Below are 23,018 nucleotides of genomic sequence, written 5' to 3'. Positions count from 1 at the left end.
CTCTGTTCTGTTCAAGATTTCCAGTAAACAACGACAGTGTTAGAGTAGCCAGCATACAGTCCAGGACCCTGCAGCTGAAACAGCTATATTGAATCCAGCTATAATTCATCTTATTGTCAACAGATGTTTTCTCCCAGCTGTAACATATCAAAATGTCTAAGAGCTTGTTTAAGAGGACGGGTCCTCTGGCTTATTGAAATGTAGAATTTTATCATTAGGGCCACACACAACTCACTTAAAAACAAAAATAAAACTATTGTGACAAGTAGTCATTAGTTTTGTAACAGGTAAAAATCTGGACAATTTCTTGTAGTGCTGAATTTTGCCAGGAGATGGCGTTAAGCTCCAAATAATAACACACCAGGTTTTCTTCTGAAATCAACCTCAGCAGACAGTAAACCGTTATTTAGAGTATCAAGGTTGAAAGTTTAACATAAAGATGATGAAACACAACACACACATCAGTTGATACAAAACAATGTCTGGCTTTGTTTGAATAAATAAGAGAGCGGCCCTACAGATTAGTAAGGGTTGTAAATGTTTCCATTCAACACAGCAGCCTTGACTAAACATTACATGTTAAATGATTCTAATTTTAACTCTACTTTAACATTAGAAGACTCTCTCACTCAATCTTAGATCCAATTTAGCTTACTTTACCTACGCTGGTAACATTTTATCTTTGGCTAAGAAGATAAGTGAGGCACACTGCCACGTGGCGTGTGGTTGGCAAGGTGAAGATTGTTAGCCCACTGCTGGCAGCAATGAGAGAGGAGGAATCTGCCTTCCAGTCAACGCTCAGGGATTAAAAGGAGCTTCTTCCTGGCATGTGTCCTGAGGAAACCTTATGTATGTATCTGAGAGTCAAACCACAAATGCTAAATGCATTTTTGGTCAAATCTATGCCACATTGTGAGTATAATTATAGCTTTCCAGCACCACTCAATTTCACACCATTTTAAATGCAGACATTTAAACACAAAGTTAGGCAATCCATCTATTTCCGAACGTACTGCTGGTTTATCGTCATAAGAAACATGGAAACATTTAAAGCTTCGAAAACTAAAAAAAAAGACTAAACTAAACTCCTCTCAGCAGCTCTGTTTCTCCGGCTGATATGCAGGAGGATGAATGCGAGCTGTATCATTACATGCTGCAGTGGACAACTGAATGTATTAGCAGCCTAGGAATTCCCCAGCTGCTTATTAATTAGACAGCTGAGCATTGCTGGGAATAATCGTTACTGCAAGCTAGTAAGCTAGTCTAGTGTTAGTCGGAGAAGTACCTTGCTTACCATGTGAGTGCTGCTTTATCTCTATGCCAAGTGCCATTTCACCAGGCTGTCAGCTAAGCAGACGGCATGCACTGACAAGTGGGAGCACGGTGGTTAGTCTTACATTCTGCACAAGTTAGGTAGTTAAAATTGTTGTGCTGTCTATCTGGCTGCAACTTTTGAATAAATTATAATAATCATTTTGACTCTTTTTGTTGGCGTTTGATTTATTTGACCTCTAGACATAATCAGCAAGGATCTAAGATCTTAAGAAATCCTCCAAGTCATGGTGCAGGCATGTGTATAACATTAACATAACACTTTGCTGCTGTTCTCCGCAGCCCGGTTTGCTGGACTACAGGGAGGATTTGAGTTTCATCTTCTGTCCGCCTGGTGGTGTCACAGCATAGTTTCAATTCAGAGCTGCATTTTAGACAATCAGACAACTTGTCAGTTTATCTGGAATAAAACACATATGAATATCTTCCATCACGGCATGTTGTCAGAGTCAAAGAAGTGGGTCCTCAGCTTAAACTCAGGCTGAAGAACTGTGAGCTCAGTCATGATGATAAAGGCTTATTGTTTGAAATGACTAAGTCAGAATCTGACCAACCCGAAAAGATGACGATGAAAAGGCTTTTCACAAACCTGCTCAGCTCTTGATTGTATGGTTGAGGTTAAACACACGTCACACAATGTCCTGAAGTTTAGTCATGTAAACAGCTTTCTTTTTCAAAAAGCTTCTCAAAAGAATGTGATTGTTCCCAACTGACTCATCACGAATGTTGCATGCTGGTACAAGTAAGTACCTTGAGACTGACTCTCTAAGCTGGAGAAAAATAATTCTCCAGCAGCACAAGTGACATGGAGGCAGAAGCACAGTCATCCACACAATTAGCAGCAACATTTTATTTTAAAGGCCTTGAAAACTATTTTTTTCAACAAGCTTTTTACTTTGAGCAAAGGCAAGCTGCATGAAATAAAACATTTAAAAAAAACATTTCCCCTAATGAAATTTAGTTTGTCTCTGTGGCTCAAGGTGAGTTCATGATTACATACTTACTCTTCCATTCTTACCTCTGTTGAATGTGAGCAGGTGCACAACTTGACTAATATGAGCAAACAGACCCCTAAGCCTGCTCTACAGCGAGCATACAGACCATGCAAAAGCAATATGGTGAAATTGTTCCTTCAATTCTCTCAGGAACAAATGTTATGTAGATCAGCCAAATCAGTGAACATCTGCCTTGGGACACAAAAACATCCAAGGATCCAACCTGGAGCCTGTTTCCTGAGGAACTCACACATGCTACCTGGCACTCATCACTCGCCCTAAAGACAGTTAACTCCAAGAAAGCTGCAGTGACATCCATGTTGTAAAACTGAGAGCATGCTGCCAAAATCTCTTTCACATAATACTCCGAAACAGCTACAGAAAAAGTGACACTTCCAAAAGTGAGCGGGCAGACACCTGTGGGTGTCTCTTGGCCTTGACGGCTCAGAAATGGTCTCGGTTTTAATGCCAGCAGAGTATTTTTGGATATGGGAGAGGGAGATTCTGCAAGGTGAAAGCCAACCAGACGAGTAATATTTTTAACATTTTAGCAGGAAACAGTTGATTGTATACACCAGAATGTAAGAAACAATCTATAAGTTCATACATTTTTTTGTAATTTTCAATCAAAATAACACTTCCAGTAGTAAGTATTTCAACTGACTTACTAAAAAGTCATCTTGGAAAAAAAGCATACTTAATATATGGGAGTTTCAGTACTGAAGTTGTAGTGGTATTGTCCAATTGGCTCCTGCTAAAGATAAATCTAGCCTCTTTTCGCTCATCAGCCCCATGATCTGGATGTTCTGCTTTGGGTTCAGCCTGCTTCGATGACCAGCACTTGTCCTTGGCCTACTTTTTTGATCAGACGCATAAAATAGAGCCAAAAGACTATAGTCCTCCAGCAAAGCAGCGCAGGAGGATGGAGAGATCATATTTATGGGTGAGTGCTCTCCAGATCTTAAAAATAATTATTATATTGTTGTGAATGTACATCAGTGAAAATACTCTCAGTATTGAAGCTCGTCCACAGGGAGAGATTTTTCTCTTTGCTTCTTCCTGCATGATGTATTTTTAACTGCATGTGCTTGTAAGTGCGTGCCCGTGTGGGTGGAAGGTTTGTGTGTTTAAGACTTGTTCCTCATTTACATAATTAACATCAATATTAGGCTGTTTTCCTGCCACTCAGATTCTGACAGTTAAAGCTAATTTGTTTCATAAGAGTAATTATAACTTTGAGGAGGTGAAACTACTTTAAATGTGAGCACAGATCTGCTCACTCGAGAGCAGAATTATATAATCTTGTATACAGGTCAGCCATATTAGGATCCTCTTGAAGAAAAAATGTTTAGTACTTTCAGCTACGTTTAGTATACAGCCCAAAACTAGAACAATGTCACTTTATTACATTTAAAAACTCACATACAACTTACACTACAGTAATAGTCAACATATAGCTTTCACAAACGCTGTTTCACACTTACAGTCATTACTTAGGCTTTCACATTAATATGATTTTGCTCCTTGTGCCCCACTTAAATATTTACACAGGTATTAAATGTCTGTTAATACATCTCTAAAGTACACCGAGAAATGTTTCATCTTCATATAAAGACACTATTACAAGATAGATTTGAGAGATATTACAGTTTATTGGTGAAGGAGGAAACTGTCAAAGCCATCGACAGGCAGATGTGAAGGCTAAGGGCACACCATGTGCTGCTGTACAAATAAACTGAATAAAAATAACAACAGAATAACTTCATCACAGATGTGATAAGTGGCTGGAGTCAATTGTCTGTGGCATTTACAGATAATTTAAAAATAAATTGTTATCTGCTGGCCTTTGTTAGCTCTAGTGTGGAGTGTCAGAGCACAGGAGCCTGCCACAGTACATACACAATAATGTTATACTGAAGAGTGAAGCCTTAGAAAAGAAGAGTTCATTTTATTTCTTGCACTATAACTGGAGAGATTTGTACATTAATGGATGCATTACTTAATACTATAATTATACAATTCATTTAGAAGATACTTTTATTCAAAGCGACGAACATCAGAGACTAAGTAGAATACAAGCAAAGATCCAAAGAGGAGGACACAATGTCAGTAAGTGCAAACAGCTTTATGTCAGATTGGACACAGGTGCTTAATGCACAGGGTTATTTTTTAAAGGTGCAAAGGGACTCTTCGAACAGAGCTTGGAAGTTCGTTCCACCAACAGGGGCGACAAGAGTCTAGCTAGATACTTTGGGCCCTGATGTGAAGGTTGGATCAGACGGCATTCATTGGCAGAGCGTAGTGGGCCGGAGGGAGTGTAGACCTGGATGAAAGTTTTATTATGGCGAAGCAGTTTTTGTCGCTGTTTTGTAAGCGAGCAGCAGGGTTTTCTAATTTGATGCGAGCAGTAACTGGGAGCCAGTTTGAAGACCAGTCTTGCTGCTTCATTTTGGATCATCTGCAGGGGTCTGATACTGCATGCAGGACCTGCCAGTAAGGAGTTGCAATGCGTCAATGCGTGATATCACAAGAGCCTGTACCAGGAGCTGTGCTCTATAGGGTAAGGTCTGATCTTTTAGATGTTGGCGATTGAGGGCCACTGGAATGTTAGCAGATCATCAATCATGACACCTAGGTTCTGGGCAGACTGTGTGGGGATGCCTTTGTTTGTACCACGCTTGATACTGATCTGTGGCTGCATAGAGGGACTGGCTGGGATGACAAGGTGCTCAGTCATTGAGAGCCGTTCATTCAACCATTTAGAGATATCAGTAAGGCATGACGAAATTCTTGCAGAGACTGTGATCTGGGAATGAAAGTAAGAGCTGGGTATGGTAGTGGTATGAGAGTGATGGAGAAGAGAAGGGCACCGAGCACTGACCCTTGAGCCACCCCTGTCTGTATGTGTGCTTTGGACACTTCTCCCTTCTAAAGACACTCTAAAAGATCTCCCTGAGAGAGAGGACTGGTCACTGCTATTTGGTTTCAGTTTCACCACTTACTACACTTCAGCCTTTGACTTTTTTTTCCACTGCTGGCATCTTCTTCTCCCATGATCCTACTATTAACTTCTACTTTGGCCAATTATCTCTTGGTCACAATATCCTCATGTATTCCAAAAGCTCCACATGAGTCATGAAGCGGTGGCGCAGTGAGTCAATTTGGCCGTCAAAAATCATTTTAGAGCGCCATAAACTGATATTTTGCACCAGTGATTCAGTGATTGTGTCACATGAGTCAGGACAACAATACCAGATTAATATGAAGCTTTAGTAGTAGTAGTAGTAGTTAAAACAATCAGATTATTTTCATTCTTTTCTTTTTAGTATGAAGTTCGATGGTTTTGTTACTCTCGCTCCACTGCAGCAAGGAAACATAGCACTGTTGAAGAACACACACATTTCTACTAAAAGCACTAATTTTGGAAGACAAGCCCTTATTTCTTAATTAACTATCACCTTTGGATGAGAAGGATTTTTCATTATCACTTCCATGGAAATCAAGTCATGGAGGGGCCAGTGAACTTGAAAAAAAAAGAGACCTTATTCCTCCTAAACATATATTAAGGGAAAGAAAGATTGTAATTTTTCATGGATGACTTGCATCTTTAATGACTTTTGAAAGGTCCAACCTTTATTTTCCACCAATTATTATATTGTTATTATTACATTATTATACATGGAAATCAAGCAGGTAAAACGAAAATGTTCTTACAGTCCTTTAGTCTTTAGATGTATTATACATGGAGTTGTAAGAAGGCTTTTAGAGCTAGTGGGAGTTATTAAATGTTACATGATGACAGATAAATATTTCTTAAACTTTCTTTGCTGGAATCTCTGCTGTCACATTAAAGTAAGTCCAGCCTTTAACAAGTTCACTTTATAGTTAACCAGCTCTGTGAGTCATAGGATGATGATCAGATACAGGAAAGACTGAGTGTACACTAACAGGTATGTAATTGAGGGGAAACGGAGTAATTAAGGTAGCCTCTCTTTTTATGTAATTACAGATTTGTGAACGCATGACTGCCTGTGTATTTTTAGCCATCTGTAGGATGTGGCAATCCGCGGATCTTAAGTGTGTGTATGTCTTTGCTGCATTGCACTGTACATTTCTATCAAAGCCTCTATACTCCTCACCCCAGGGGATAAATGTGTGTTCATCATTTAGAATTGCTTTATTGCTGCACCATTACTCCGGCATTGTGGGGAGCTGGAAAGCAGGGTGAGGGGTGGATTTTTTTTTACTATTATAGATCTGAAGATGCAAAGACAGTGAGGCACACGTTCCCCCTTTACACAACCCCGAGTGGTACAGTCCACTGTCTTAAAGGCAGAGTATACAACGGAGAGGAGTGATTATATTTTTACACCATTTTATTTTAAGTTAACAAAATGGTTTACATGAAGACAAAGCGTACCTAAAAAAAGACATCATAATGTTAGAAATGTATTTTAATTAAGAATAAAATGTAATGTTTAATCATGCAGAATAACGCAGATATGTCATGATATCTAGTCTACCGAATAATTTCAGCTTGATTAATTTCTTAATCATGACTGTCCTTCATGGTTCAGTCCTGAATTAGTCAATGAAATCGTCCCACACACACACACACACTCTTTTTGATGCAGAGTTGTATTAATCCAATGACCTCCTGACTCTGTCCTCAGTACTACAATGCTGACCATATGACAACAACAAGCCTCCCTATTGCCATGGCAACAACTGCACCATTGCTAAGGCAACAGCTGCAGAGTGCAACAACAAGCAGAAAAAAAAAAACCTTCATGCATGTTCAGTCCCATCATTTCACCCATTTAATGCAAACCTCCATTTCTTTTCTTCCTCTCCCGATTTGGTCATCGTTAAGTCACACTCGCTTCGTGTTTTCTGTTTCTATGATGCATATGTAATTCACACTCTCCTCCTCAACACATTCTCTTTCGGTCTAATTCCTTCTGTCTCTACACACATACACACACGCACACACTCACCCACTCTCCCTATCCTTCTCTCTCTCCTCCACTGTCCCCTCCCTCAGTTCTTCCTCTCCATCCTCTTGCTGTTTCGCTGTCTTATTCTCTGTTTCTCTTTTTCCCTTTTTCTTTCCACACTGTGAACCTCCCTTCCCCCTCTTTTTTTAATCCCCACCACCTCTGCTTTCCATCTCCATCCTTCATCTCTTTTCATATTCACCCCATCTTTTCTTTCTTTTTTTCCTGCTGTTTTTCTCTCGCCTTGGCAAAAAAGAAAAACCGGATATACCTTCTTTCTCTCCCTCATACTAAAATTCCAAGACCACCCTCTCTCTCCCATCTTCTCTTTCTTTGCTCACTCTCTCTATTTCCCTGTGGCCCTCCCCCTCCCTTTTCATGTTTCCCCCTCCCTCCATCCTCTCTTTCCCTCGCTGGTTCAGTTAGTCAAAGAACAGATTCACGGAAGGAGAGGAAAAGGGGGGAAAGGCAGGACGAGAGTGAGAGTGCAGGAGTGGGGCAGGCTGGGGAGAGGGGTGTGGGGTCTCAGCCCTCTGTTGTGGGGGGTTGGGGGGGTTGAGATATACCCCAAAATTTTTGTTCTATAAGTACCATGGACTGCCTCTGCATTGTGACTACAAAGGTAAGCCTATCTGATGTTCCTTACTTTAGCTTGTGTGTGTGAGAGCGAGTGTGAGGGATCACAACTGTATGTGAGAAAATAAAACAAACGCTTGTCTTCATGTCATCCCTTACTTTAAGAGAATACACGTGAATTCTTCTTCTACATGTTTCATTTTTTATAATATTTTTCGTGGACATGTCAGAAAATCCTGGGGCTGCGTTTGGCTACCTGAGTGGTGTGTGTGGACAGAATCCTTTTTGATATCCCCCTCTCTAAATGACCCTCTCTCCCACTCTCTCTGCATCTCCTACTCTGTGTCATTTCTTGTGAGTGTATAAACCGGCGGCCGGCTGACCTGCGTGGATGTAGTAAAAAAGCAGGGAAAGAACCTGCGCTCTGGTTGCTTGTGTGTGCGGTTCTTTGTGTCATTCCGGGGCTGCAGAATTTGCTAAGGGGAGAGAGCATGGGAGGGCATCCTGCATGCTAATATACCCTTATATTGTCAGTTGCTATATCTCAACCTCGAACACACACGTTCAAGCTGCCCGCTGTGCTTCTAAACGCGTCTGCCTCTCAGAAACAGGATGTGAGCGATGTGTTATATCATACACACATGTGCTCAGCGTCACTGCACAGCGAACTGCTCAGGCTTCATAGAGGAAGTGCTGGTGGTGAAATTGGCTGATAAAACGAAAAATGAAAGAGCTTTTATGCACTGTGACACTCCGGGGTCAGACTCTGTTTATTCAGATGGCTTCGATCTCAATTCAAGCCCCTTTAAAATCCAACTGAACGCACACATTCAAAATCAGATGAACAATACATTGAAGCAGCTGCACCTGAATGCAGTTTCAGGCAGGAAGTGATGAGAAAAAGTGGGAAACACTAAGTAACACACACACACACACACACACACACACACACACACACACACACACACACACACACAGCTACTTGTACAGCTGTGGGAAGGTGGGGATCGTTTGAAATTTTAACTTGTGTAGAACAGAAGTGAGTGCAGCTGGCCCTTCCAGACGTATTACATAAATTTGCGCTTAACTGTGGCACATTACATTCATTTGCTTATCAACCTCTCAGTTTCCTTGGCAACAGAGATTATTTGTCAGTTAAACATAGATAGGAAGGTGCAGTCAGATGAACGGGGAGACAGGATTTTACACAGTGGGGGTTTACGTTAAAGAATAATTCATATATTTTTGTTTTAAAGATAGAAAGCAACAAAGTTATTCCACATCTTCCTCTAATGAGTTAAGTGTCTGCAGGTCATAAAAGCCTAGTTCCAACAAGCTGAAGGTAAAAATGTAATTGTATGAAAAACTAAAAATTATGACGAAAATGTCAAGGTATTTTCTATGCAACCCTGAAACATCAGTCTCTAATGCATCTCATTTTCCTTGAGTGACTCACTGTGTAAGCTAGGAAAAATGAATCACAAGAAGTGAAAGACCACAGTTTGTAAGAGTGCATATTTTACCAAACCTACTTCCTTCATAGAAATCAGAGTGAGAAAAGATTTACAGTAAAGCTGGCAAAGACAGGCAGTGTATCGCCAAGAGATTGTGTGGCAGATGGTGAGTTTATAAAAAGCGAAAGTTAAGACGCTAAGTGTGTTAAAGGAATACAAAAAGCAGCTCTTTGATCAACCAATTACATATTTGGATGCATTCTCAATGCTGCATCTACAAGCACATCTAACCGTGCTTACTAAAACCTTTGATAACCAACAGTATAACAGTATAAAACTAGATATTCACAAGCGAACACTATGAAATTTTAACTTGATGGTGGGTGGGGATTGACCAAAAAACCTTGGTGTATTCCTTTAAAAGTGTGATTAAAGTTTAATGGACGCTGGCTGCATTGCAGGTGGGGAGTGTGGCTTGCCATCATGTAGCAGATGATGGGTGAGCAGCTCCCTGGGTGAGCTGTTCCCTGACACCCACATACTGTAGAACAGGTTATGTGAACAATGTTGCTTTCCCGTTCAAGTCTGTGTGCAAAGTTTTTACTGAGTGGGTGAAGCCACAGTAGGCTAGTGAGTGACAAATATGTGTTAACACTGCCATACAGCATGCAGAGCTTAACTTACGCACAACTCAGCTCAATGGTGCTTTTATTTTGAAGAATAGCAGCTCTAACAATACTGTTCAATACAAAATAGGCTTCTCCTAGCAGTCTTTTATTGTAAGTAGGCATCCCCTGTGAGCCGCTCTGTTGAGTATTTGTGGGAAATTCACCTAAACCTTGAGTTTTCGGTGCGATGTATTAAACTAAGATCTTCTGAAAGCAATAGAGAAAAAAATGTGAGATTCCGTACAGGAAAATGAATAGTCCTTTGTATAAAAAAAAAAAACAAGTAAGCAATAAATGAATAGTAGCTATCCTTGCCCTTGAGAGATTTCAGTTTGATTAAGACTAAGTCATTCAAAATTCTCGTATATTTTTGACCTATATCTCATTCCAAATATTTGCATGCACAAAATTTGGCATGAGATTTCCTTGATCTCACACGTCCTAGAAAATGCTTCATATATAAGAGAGATCATGCCCCCTTTGATTAGAATCAGCTTTGATGTTAGCTTGAACATCTTAAAATGTTATTCAAATTCAAAGAAAATCCAAGTTTCAATTCCTATCAGGGATTGGATTGACTTTTCTTCCTCCCCGAGTGTCGAATTCGACAGCTTATGTAATTCTCTCTCCTTCCTACACTAAAATCCAGAGAGAATAAAATTGCAACATATGATCGAAGCGCATCATACAGAAGTGCCATTACATAACGCTCTGGAACTAGAATATTAGGGCATATCAGCTTGCAGAGACGTCAGAGGATTTATATTTGGTTGCAAGCCTGACAATACCTTTGACTCTCCCTCCCTGTATGGCACTGAGTCAGAGGAGGATGGTTTGATGTTTGAAGGCGAGAACAGAGATGGTGCACACATTAAAAAGAAATCTAAGCTATAAAAGCAGCCTACTTTCTATCAGGATGTCTGATAGAAAAGTACTGCACTAAAATAATCACATACATACATATGGAGAGGAAATACAGTATATTTCTGCTACTTCTTCTTTTACCTTCCTTTGGCTTTTCTTGTCTTACCCTCCTTTTCCTTTTTTTCTCAATTGTCAGTCTCGTTCCACTTCTCTGCTCCCACATTTCCAATTCCACATTTTTTTTGTCCCCTCTGCCTCCCCCACCTCTCTAATCCCTCTCCTTCACCTCCTCTTCCCTTTATCTCACTCTACCTTCCTTCCCCCTTCTGCCTACTCCCCTCTTTCCTGCACTCTACTCCCTAGCTTACCTCCTGCCCTCCTCTTCAGCACTTTCGAGGCTTCCCTAGTTAGTGCTTCTTCTTATAAATTATACATTTGACAAGATGTAGTCAAAGTCAGCAGCTCTGTGTGCACATTATTGGCTTCATGTATGGCTTCATGCTGCAACATGAACATCTCCTTCCCTGGAATGGGTTTTAGCACTCACAATTGTAGTTCTTTTTTGCTGCCAGATGTTCTTATGGTTCAATAAATATGAATATTTATGTGTGTGTGTGTACGTAAGCATGAGGAGCTTATGGCTTCTGCATCTAGAATCCTAAGATTCTCCAAAATGGAGTTTAGCTTAACCTCCTCGCTCGAAAAAAATCAAACAGAAACTCACTCAGCTCGTCTACAATTCTTCTCATAAAAAAAACAAGTGTTCATTCAACATACTGTGTGGTGTGTGTTCGAATGAGTGTGTGACATGCTTACAATGTGCTGTGTGTAAGGATTAGTGATCCAGTAGAGAGCTAATATGATCTTCGCTCAAGGGCACAAGCTTCCATGAGGCCTTTGTATGCAGCCACAGAGACACTGATCCTGCCAAGTTGCTCCCAGGGCACAGTGAGCACAGAGGCAGGGCTTGCCCCGGTGCAAGTCTGATGCCATGACTGCACAGCAATGGGGCTCTCTATTATCCAATCAAAAACACAGCAGAATGGAGGGGATAGCAGAGATGTAATTCAATACAGACATTTTTTTTTCTTTCTTCCAGTCAACGGCTTGCCTTTTTCCCCATAAAGAAATATTTCATGTGTGCGTGATCCGCCACCGCTTCTGTTTCGTCCTTAAGCGCATATTTCACCAGTCACCCACACATCCAACCGCTTTCCTGAAAGAAAGCCACACACCTACATGATCAGACAGAACTCGCACAAAAACTGCAGTGCATCCTACTCCAGTGCAAGGGGCTCCTGCACTGTGTGAATATCAGAACTGCAGCCTTGCTTGAGAGCAAGTTCACATCTTAGAAAAACTTGTCAGGATTAATTAAGCAGTAGGCAGAGGCTTGCTGTATGGTGCTAATTTTACTGCAGGTGCAAAACGCAGGCAGCTGAAATTGTGAACAGTGTTATGCTGTTAGAATTTAACATTAGTTAAAATGCAAACTGTTTCAAATTGATCTCCACTCAGGACAACAATCACTATATCTAAAGTTTATGTGACATATATCCTTGTGTTGCATTTAATCACCTTAGTCTCTCTAGTTCTCCATCCCCACCAGCAGTCTTAGCCAGCAAGAAGGCTCTGAAGCACTTTGTCAGAAGCACAAAACACAACCTGTGCTTCACTCCACTCTACCGTCTCATCCATACAGAGGCTGATCAATGCGTCAGTAATTCGTTTCATGGCTCCCTTTAAAGCTTAGATATTAGAGGTGGATATTTTTGAATATAAAGTGTGAGGTCACACATTCAGTCAGGTTTGGCTTCTTAGTGTCTTTATGTATCTTTAAATCGGTGAAATAAAAAAGACCCTACATTTTCTTTGAGCCTAATTCACCCTGCTTAACAAGAAGGCTTTCATTGGGGATTGGTTTGGTGCTGCTGTTACATCATTTTATTGGTTTACTAATGGGGAAAAGGGTTTTACATATGCACTTTGTAAACACAAGAGATGCAACGATTGTAAAAAAAATCAGGGCTAATACCAACACCAATGTTTAAAATAACAATTTAGTGGATAGTCAATTTTAATAGCGAGGTTATTTCATTACTCCTGTTATTCTTATATCTGCTTGAGCAATGAGATTTGTTGCTTTTGAATTGTCACAACTCCCTCCTCTTGAAATGTTACTGGAACACAATCTGCATGTCTCTGATCTTTCCCAATGACGGTCTAAGACTTCCACACTGCCAACATTTTCTTTCATGTTTGTCCATAAAAACAAATCAGAGTTTGTCCAACAGGTGACTTCTTCTGCCAGTATAAATATTTTCCAATATAAAATCATCCTCTCTGAATCAGAAGTAAGTTTTAATGACTTGCAGCATTAAACTGATGCGACACAACAATTGCTACTGTTATCGGTGCATACCACATTAGTTGCTTATGGGCCGATGGCTGTTAAAAACAGATACTTTTTTGCATCCCTAGTCAATGCCAAACATCATTTGGCTTCTCTAGTGGTAACTAGGGATGTGAGTATTGAGTCAACTAAACAGTTAAACGTCGTCGCACCTGTTAGTTATATATTTTGGCCCAGTCTGTCAAATGTCACGCTCAAACTGCAACGCAGCAACCAACCACTAGCCGGTCTATAGCTGTAGCTAGACAGGCAGTATCTTGGGTTAAACAACACTGCAACAGCCTGCGTGAAATCATGAAGGAAAACAAAATCCACATTTTTCGCTGTCAACGGACCTATGGACCTCCATCATGGAGCTAACAGTACCGTAACTGCTCACTACATTACTGATGAATGGAAGCTATAAGCCAGAGTGTTGTGTACATCTATGTTGCCAGAGAGACACACCGCTGCAAACATTGCTGATCGTCTTTCTGAGATGATGAAAAGAATGGGGCACCCTGGTAACATGACCTTAGCGATGGAACTTTGTGACATGTTTCCCAAAGATCTGGGATGCACCGGCACACTCTGCAGCTCTTACAAGTCTTACCTGATGTAGTAAAGGCTGATGTGGTAAAGGGTATTGATGAAGCAAAAGGAGTTGTCAGCCAATTTAAACACTCAGCAGTGGCGACTTGCGCCCTCAAGAAACGGCAGAAACAGCTGGGCATAAGAGCCCAAAACTCCACACTGACTGTGCGGTCCAACTGAATTCCACTGTTGTCATGGTCCAGCGGCTGTAGTTATTTGGTTGTCCCCATCAGCACCCCAAGCGAGAAGATTTTTTCTCTTACTGGGGGAATACCGTCACGAGACAGCTGGAAAGCCTTCATCTAGCTCACATTAATGCCTTCTTGTCTTAGACGCAAACCAGGATCGAAAATATAAAACTGTGTCTGAGCAGGACTTGACAGTTAGTAGGCAAATATGCTATGTATACCTGAGTTTTTTTCTTTCCCACGTGTGACTTTTTGTTTTTTTGCAGTCACCGATATGGGAGTTGTAGCACGTGTTATTGTTGCATACTTTATTGCAGTTGTTGCAACCTGCTGTTTCTTTATGTGTTACCTGTCTGCGTTCAGCAGCATATGCATCACATTTTGCAAATAAACATTTTTGGTGGCTGTAAAGCATTCCCTTCTCACACTGTTTCATTGATAACTTCATCAGCAACTAGTCGACATCGACTCGACTATTATCACATGACTGTCGACTTCAATTTTGAACATGAAAATGTTGATAAAAATGTTTTATGGCTGTGTCAGGTTGAACTGGCATATCGACCGAGGCAATGTGATATTTCGTGCAGGCATGTGGACGTTCATTTGCAAAGACTGAAGGTTGCAAGCACTGCTAATGTAAGCCACACTTGGCAAACCAAATTACACCATCACCAGCAAACAATTAAAATGAATTGTGCTCTATTTTGACTATTTTCTGAGTATCCTCTTACCTCTAGATTAGTCAATTAGTCTGAATTTGAATTTCCGTAAGCTGGAAGATTAGTCCCCTGGTGAAATCCCTGGTGATAACAGTGCTAAAAAACATTATCATCAAATCTCTCATTTTGGTATTGATTGTGTTGGAGAAAAAAAGCGAATACTACGTCTTGCGTTCCACCCTTTGTACTTGCTCTGCTGTTTAATTTCAGTGTTTTGGCTGTCAGCATCTCTGTCTGTCCTGAAATCGTCCATATGACAGGTGACAGATCCGATCCATCATGGGATGTTTGGCTAGAGACTTTGTTGTCTCACATTGAACAAGAAGGCTAATGGCTAAACACGAGCCTGCTGTGGTGGACTAGGAGGATGGCCATGGCTGACAGTTGCTACACTCTAGTCTGCACACAAAACACACTAAATTCTAGAAATGATGTTTATATAAGGCTGAGAAATAGATAAATCAATGACCATAATGATGTACTGTGTATATAAAGATGTGGGAAGAGTGAACGGATGAGCTCCCATGGGCCTTATTAGGTAGAGAACCAGGGTCAAGGAGGGGTCAACGTCTCATCAGGGCCTCTGTAATAAAACCTTGTGTTCCCACTCCAGCCAGTTTAGTTGAAAGAGTCAGCTAACTAGCATTTCTGTTTCATCATGAGAGTGTGTGTCTAATGATTCTGTGTGAGTGGGGGACGGACTGGAAGGAAGCTAAAAGAAAGCGACAAACAAGAATGACAAGCAAGGCTGTTCTGGTATCATGGATATGAATAGAAACATACATTAGCCTTGCAAATGGGATCAGGCTTTCTCACAGTGTGGTAATAATACCTTTCAATATAGCACACAATGACATCTTGTGGCAATGTGGCAAACTACAGCACAGCCTGGCTCAGGGATGTTGTAGTATTTGAGCTGCTTGGGTCCTGCTAGCATGAGCTTTCAAGGATGTGTGGGATATGTGTTCACAGAGTTCAAGGCCTTGTCTTTTTATAATACGATATGATAAAAAAAAAATGTTCTCAGAATTATTAGGAAGTTGTTGGACACTGACTCATTTTGTCACAAACCTTCAGATAATAGACTCAAAGGTTTTTTTTCACTTTCTGTTTAGCAAAGAGCAGAAGACTGCCGGGTACACCGGCCATTTTTGAAAACTATGCTTTCTTACTCTAGTGCTACCCCTTGCTGACTCAATGTGGGATATTATCACTGGACAAAAAAAATTATATTGAAAATATTAAGCAATTTAAATAAATGATTTGGGTTTGTAGACATGCATGCTCAAGTCGCGACAGTAGCATGCAAGTGCACATAATTTCTGTGATTTGTTTGTCTCTGGCTTTTGTATCTTCATGTTCCTCTTATAGGTGATGTCAGTTGCCTAGCAACCACGCAATCAGGGCCCGATTGTTGCCATGACAACATGGCAGGGGTATCATCATGGAGAGAATAGAGATGAAAGGCGGAAGGGAGGGGGAGAGAGAGAGGATGAGAGAGAGAGGGAGAGAGAGAGAGAGAGAGAGAGCCCTGCCATTGAAGGGTGCTGATAATGTGAAGCCCACAGTGTGCAGGTAGGAGGATGACCTCTGTGTAGGCGGCAGCAGAGAATGCTCATGAATGCAGAGAATAGAAAATTAATGTTGGGTCTTATGTGGCTGAATGATCCTCAGGTTCCTCAGCATTTGACACTGTTTTGAACAGCACAGGCTTCGTTCCAGATGGAAATGTCACGACTTGCTCCAGTTGTCTTTAGTCACAGACAGTGAGGCTGATGCAGAAGCTGCAGCTCACTGTGTCGCTGAGGTCCAGAGGGCTTTGGGCCTAACCTCCACAGGTGTCATAATCCATCCATCACCCAACAGCAGCCCACTGTAAAAACAGCCCTGTGGGGTCACAGTGCATTTCCTCTGTCCATTCCCTCACTCAGCTCTCCTTTAATAAAGCCATGCGGCAGAGACACACAGAGCCTGAGAAGGCAAGTGCAGGGACAAATACACCCATTATTATGACAATTACGCTACAGTAAGGATCACAGTAAGAACATAATTACATTAGGAGTAAAAATACTAACAAATTTGATTAAATTAGTGCTGCAACCAATGACATTATTGTTTGAAATGATCATGTGCCTCTAGGCTTACAACAGAGCCTGCTGGTTAGAAAGGCCGATTGAGGATGTGGGAAGTTGAACATGTGTTCTTTAGAGAAGCTCACATTTGTCTATAATAATGTTAAATTGAAAAACTTGTGTTTGAATATGTCAGTTATTATTAATTCAACCATCTTAAAATTTATAAAACATTTGGTATTTATTCTATTCTAAGTATTTCAACAGTAATGTGCTGCTGTAATATTCATTTGAAAACTTCTACACTTGGCTTACATTCTGAATGGGCAAATGGAGTTTCACAGTCCATTCAGGACTTATTTGGTTTGACCACAGGGTCACACAACCACAAAGAAGTGATTCAACTAAACTCCTTTTGGAAAACAGGTACCATAAAACATCTAATAAATGCTTAGTCTGTATTCATTGCTCTAACTTTAGACGATGAAAGGAAACATTTATTATTGTAAGCTTGAAAGTATTATCAAAGTCATACAGGTTTTTTTTCTATTTTAATGCCTGTCTAATCAAAATTAGACAATGTATTCAAAATAAAGTAAGTAAGGTTTTAAGCTTTACATTCAGGATGCAAGAAGCTATAATAAAATCTGTCGTTAATCAAGTCTGTGATATGACTGCTGAAGAAAGCAGGGAATTTGTAAACATACTAGGGATGTAAATAACCAGTTTCATCAGGATAATATATCATATCAATTCTTTGGACAACGATACGATATTTGCCGATACCATAAAGTCTGTCACGATATGATTTCCATTTAATTCAGGCGCCTGTGATCCATTTCAAATAATATTATGTACCCACTTAACACACAATCAGTTACATTACACCTACAGAAAACAACCATTTAACAGTAAGGGCTCCTTTTTACTTTTTATTATGACCGTAACTAAGCACATTTGTGTTTCACCACAAGGTTTTCTACATGTGCAGTTCTCAAAGATATTAAGCTCTTTTTTTATGCTACAGAATAAATATCAACAAAAAAGCAGACATTTTCTATAAACAGCCATTTATATTTAATGTCTTGTGAAAAATGTGTTAACAGCTCTTGAAAACAGTCATGGAAGGCCTCATGTTTTTACAGATGAAAAATTAAATGACAGATATTTCATCATCGCTCGTTTGAAATTGTGGTTCAGCTTTGATGAAAAAACAGTTAGTCAAAGGGGTTGAACAGCCAGCAGCATATACAGTGATGCGGTATTATAGCATGTCATTGACTTGTTTCTTCTTCAGGTAGTGGGTCAGGTTTGTCACGTTTCTTGTGTATTTAACTTGGAATGATATTGTCAGCATATATATGCTTTCTGTGTTGACCTGTCTTTTCTCCAAAATGCAAAATGTCTCCAAACGGCTGATTTATCCCCAAAATGGGAGTCAATATATTTTTCAACCTCTTTATCTCGGCTGCTTGCTATTGTGTGTTTGCCACCAGCATTGTTTGAAAGTGTGGGATGTTGCACAGCTGGGTGGAAACTATGAAACAGGTGTGTAGTGAGAATTTCCTTATAAAGGCATATATTAAAGACAAAGATGTAGTTCAACGTTTTGACTTTCCATTTGATCGATGGACAGGTCGATCCAGATTGATGATCATTACATGCCTTTACAGTATCACATGTTATAGTCGTTTGATATATGCACCAAAGGCAGTTAAAGAGCCCCAATTTAAAAAGCATAAAAGCATCCTTCAGAACAGGCAACCATCAGTCAAATTTTGAATGTGGATTTAATGTTTTTACACTTTAATTACACATAGACTATTTGCAAATGAAATAGAGGCTGCACACTGGTCCAGTAATCACTTTAGATTTACTAAGACAAAATGAATCTGAAGAAAAAGAAACTGAATTCAGTGACTGAGAGAAAACAATGATGTTTGATGACTATTTACACATTTATACACAGGGTAACAGCCCTTATCTGAAACTACCAACAACTATGTTACTGCAAATGTTGAAAAGATAAACTTCCCTTGGAGTAGTTATTAATGGGTTTAAAACTGTGCTGCATTGAAGATTGGTGCATCAAGGGCAAGAAGGCACAGGTTTTTTTGCTCTGAATTTGAAAATGAGAAGAAAGATATACTCAAACACTAAAGTAAGGCACAAGATGAAGTAGATACAGTTTCCATTGTTAAGTTAATTAAAGGAGCTTGGCCCCCTTTTCCAATATCAGGCATCTTTGTACAGTCTTTATGACGTTCTGAAGTCAATTATCTCTATTCATTCTTTATATTTATAAAGCACCAAATCACAATTTTTCTAAAAACACTTCATGAGAAGATAAGGTGTTTAGATCATACTCTTTGTTATACTGATTGATAAATTGATTGAGGGCTTTTCAAATAAATAATACTAAATTCATTTAAAAAAAGCCATGAAAAATAAGTTATCCATTTGTTTACAAAATAATTATTTTTCTTTTTTCTGTTGAATAAGGACACAATTTTCTGATAGTTTTCTATCTTTAGGGAGAGATCTGTTTAGAGTTCAAGGCCATTGCAAAACGTATAACTTTAATATCACATAGCATGGATGTAAAATCAGCCAAAATATTGTCAAACTAAGTGATTTCCATTCAATTCAACATAAGTTGTTCTGCAACATCTGTTGTTATAATGGCCAGTCGTGGTGTCGTTTCATGGTTGCTGGCGGGATGAACTACAGTACAGGCTATTCAACTTGGGTTTGTAGTATCCACATTTGCTTGTAATGTACAAACTAGCAAAGCAACTCATGATTTAAGTTAAAGGACTCTGCAAAGTACTGCCGTTGCCGTGTCACAGCCACAGAAGCTTCAGTGTTTAATCAGTTCTGCATCGGTCTCCAAACCTTTCTGCTTTCTAACCTCTCACCAATTGTCGAAGGCATCTCCAATATTTATCCTAGTTTTACCATGTTTCTGCTCGTGGAGCTTATTAGAAATATGATTCAGGGGCGTCCAAAACGGCAGCGTGGGGGTACCTTAAAACCGCCGACCTTCTCTGATGAAATCCCCTTCAACTACTTCACCAATTAATTATTTCAGTGTTTGATGGGAGAGGAACTTTTGCACAACCCCAGGGTCATAATGGAGCATCCTACATAAGTATGGCTGGTATTTTAAATTCAGAACTCAAAGGAGTCAATTTGCAGCTTAGAAATTTATAAAGAGTCTTCGGACAAAACACTAGCTGCAAAGGGATACATTTGTAATTATGTAATGATTGCGTAACAGAGATTTCTGTGTCAAAATGTTCCTCATTTTAAGTCATCTTCACAATATTTAGCCTTTACTTGACGGGTATAAGGTATACGTCAGGGATGTTAAGAAGCAAAAAGGCAAAGGAGCAGAAGCAGCATGGATGGAGGGAGATGTAGTGTTTGTGACAGGGAAAGATGAAAAATAATATAAGAGGTTTATTCCATGTCTCTCCGTCTCCTTCTCTCCCTCCCTCGCTCACCAGCAGTGACAAACATATTTTATGAGTCACGGCTGGAGCAGGCTGTCAGTCCTCTCTTATCCAGACCCTTGCCTTTAACATCAACCTATATCCAACACCAACAACTCTGGCTTCCAGGAAAAACTCCCCCTTATCGTCTGCTACGACACCCCCATTCCCTTCCCTGTCTCCCCCTCCTCCCTCTTTTTTTATTTCCCCTCACCCTTCCCCTGCCTCCCATCTCTCTCCCTCTCTCTCTTCCTTCTCATCCCTCCTCTCTTCTACTGCGGGTGTCTGGGAGGCTGTTTTTCCTCTGTCTCTCGCTCATGAAGGGCCGCACTAAGCTCCCTTCCCTCTGCCCGTGTGTGGTAGGTAAATCCAACTCTCCGTTTCATGTCGTTTCTTATTCCTCCATCTCTCTGTTGCTGCCTCTGTTTTGCATGTTAGCTCAAAGTCTGCTAGTCGCTCTGACAGTCTTAGAGGAGGTCTGCATCTACATCTGTGTGCATCAAAACATGCACGCAGTCTCCTCCGCTGTCATTACAGATATGTGTACGAGGCTTTTTTTTTCTCTCCTTGTAAGTATGCTCTGTGTAGATTTATTCATGCACTATGGGGTATTACGTATGAATGTGGCCTTGCACATGTGGGTGTGTATGTGCAAGAGAGCAGGTTAAGACACACAGGAGGAGTCAAACTCTGTAGACTTGTTGATTAAAGCATTTTAGAATCATGTACGCAATGGATTTGTACTACATCTGGAAAGGTTATGTGTGTGTCTTGTCATATATTTTCAGCCTTTATCCATGTGAGGACACCAGGACACAACACCAGAGTTGCAGAAAAATAACAGACGTCACTTTGAGGGAGGTCACATTGTTAGGGTTAAGGGCTTTTGGATAGGAGCATACAGAAAACATGGTGAGGCTAGAATCATAGGTTTGATCACAATCCTGGGTCATTTAAGTCCCTTTCTGTTGAATACAGTATACGCTTCCAGTTGTGTGCTGGTGAAAATGAAAACACTGAGCAGACTAGAGAGTCCAGAGGTCCTCCAGCATTAATTAGCTGAGCAGACATGATAGGCTGGTACTGGGCTGGTGGAATATTATGGCACCAAGATGCCACTTAATGCATTTTCACAGCAAGAAACTCTGCTGTGTGTGTGTGTGTGTGTGTGTGTGTGTGTGTGTGTGTGTGTGTGTGTGTGTGTGTGTGTGTGTGTGTGTGTGTGTGTGTGTGCGTGTGTGTATGCGGTCCAACAGAGCTTTGCTTTGCTTATTATCTATGTAAGAGTTGTAATCGCAAATGTGGACACAAACGTCAGTTTCAGCAGGACAAAAACTCCGTCCACTGGCCAAATGAAGGAGAGTCACATTATTATTTTGTGACTCACTTATTGCACATTGTTTTTGTTTTGCATTTAAGCACTTGAATATGTATGAAGAGAGACTTAGGTTTATTTCCTGTCTCACTGCTTTAAATTCAACTGCATCTGTATCCACATCTAATGAAACATGAAGCATCTCCATAATCCATTGTACACAATGCTCTAAAGATTTGGTTTGTACTGTAGTTGTAACATTTGCAACTGAGATCTTTTTCTGTGTCGGTGCAAGGAGTTGGCTCAGGCAGAAGAGAATTTATCTCTGTTTTAAGCCAGAACATTTGGCATTTGAAAATCACAAGTTAAAGTAGTTTGTTGGCGTTTTCTTGAAATAGAACAAAAATCCTGTTTTCATTTGGAGAAGTTAATGAAAAGTGCATTCTGATTCTAACAAATTATTTGAGTGCATTTTCTCCCTTAACGACTATTTAAAAGAAATCTTTTGTGTATTTTAAAATCCCTTATTGTGTACCTGAATGTTTACTAGCCAGCGGTCTTCTTCCTGACTTCATTGCATCACACTTTAAAGTATCACCACCACCTGTGGAGTAGTGTGGTGGTGTGACTCAAATTCCCAGAACCAATGGGTCAAATAAAACACACTTACTATCACAAAACAGTCTCCATAGTGATATTTCTGGTCTTAAGCTACAAAGCACTTTTGACTTCAGTAAACGAGAACATCCTGAAGGATAAAAAGACCAGATGATGAACATCAGCAGCTTGAAGAAAAACCCCCACAGCTGCAGATGCAACCGATGACGACAACCCTCTAAGATGTAGGCGTTAGAGGGTCACACACAAGCATCGAAATCCCCTTTTAAGTATGGTTTAAACTTAACAGAGGCAAAGTCACAGGTTTCTTTAAAACCAGGAGACAGTAGTGGATCTAAGCAAAGTAGTTTGACCAATGAGACAAATAAGAAAGTGTGAACAAAAATCAAACAGCTCATAATCCAAAACATACCAGCCCATTTATCAACCTTTGTGGAGGTAAAGTCGAGGCTTGGGTGTGTACTGCTGCTGATGATGGCATCTTAATTTGGTCCACTGATTTTATTCACTGTGGAAGTACAGAAAAACATTCAAGATTTGAATAAAAACATCTAAAGTCACTTAACAATGCTTTAACAGCTGGACAATGCTCCTCAACAAACAGACAACGGAGATGTTGCAGGCCAAATTTGTTACAGCCTGTCCTAATAGCATACCAATGAGCTAGCATCAGTGACACAATCTGCACGGTTCTATTGTGCCCTAACTGCCCGCTAGCAGCTGACGCATCGCGCAGT

The 23,018-nt window shown here is 40.2% G+C and overlaps 1 protein-coding gene across 2 annotated transcripts in view; it reads left to right on the top strand.

Moving 5' to 3' along the window:
- The first annotated feature begins 7,357 nt into the window (after positions 1-7,357).
- The window catches only part of LOC132987820 (disks large homolog 4-like), a 72,246-nt gene continuing 56,585 nt past the window's right edge, over positions 7,358-23,018 (top strand). Inside the window, exon 1 of one of the 2 annotated variants that reach the window (XM_061054760.1) lies at positions 7,358-7,946. In XM_061054760.1, the coding sequence (XP_060910743.1) occupies positions 7,917-7,946 (30 nt within the window). In that variant the 5' untranslated portion in view covers positions 7,358-7,916. Of the gene's footprint in view, positions 7,947-20,524; positions 20,708-23,018 lie in introns of those variants that run through there. The other variant, XM_061054758.1, reaches the window with a different exon arrangement.

The sequence above is a fragment of the Labrus mixtus genome, chromosome 14 (genome assembly GCF_963584025.1).
Source record: "Labrus mixtus chromosome 14, fLabMix1.1, whole genome shotgun sequence".
In the NCBI taxonomy this organism is placed as follows: Eukaryota; Metazoa; Chordata; class Actinopteri; order Labriformes; family Labridae; genus Labrus; species Labrus mixtus.
The sequence above is the reverse complement of the archived record's forward strand: the minus strand, read 5'-3'. Positions and strand labels throughout refer to the sequence as shown.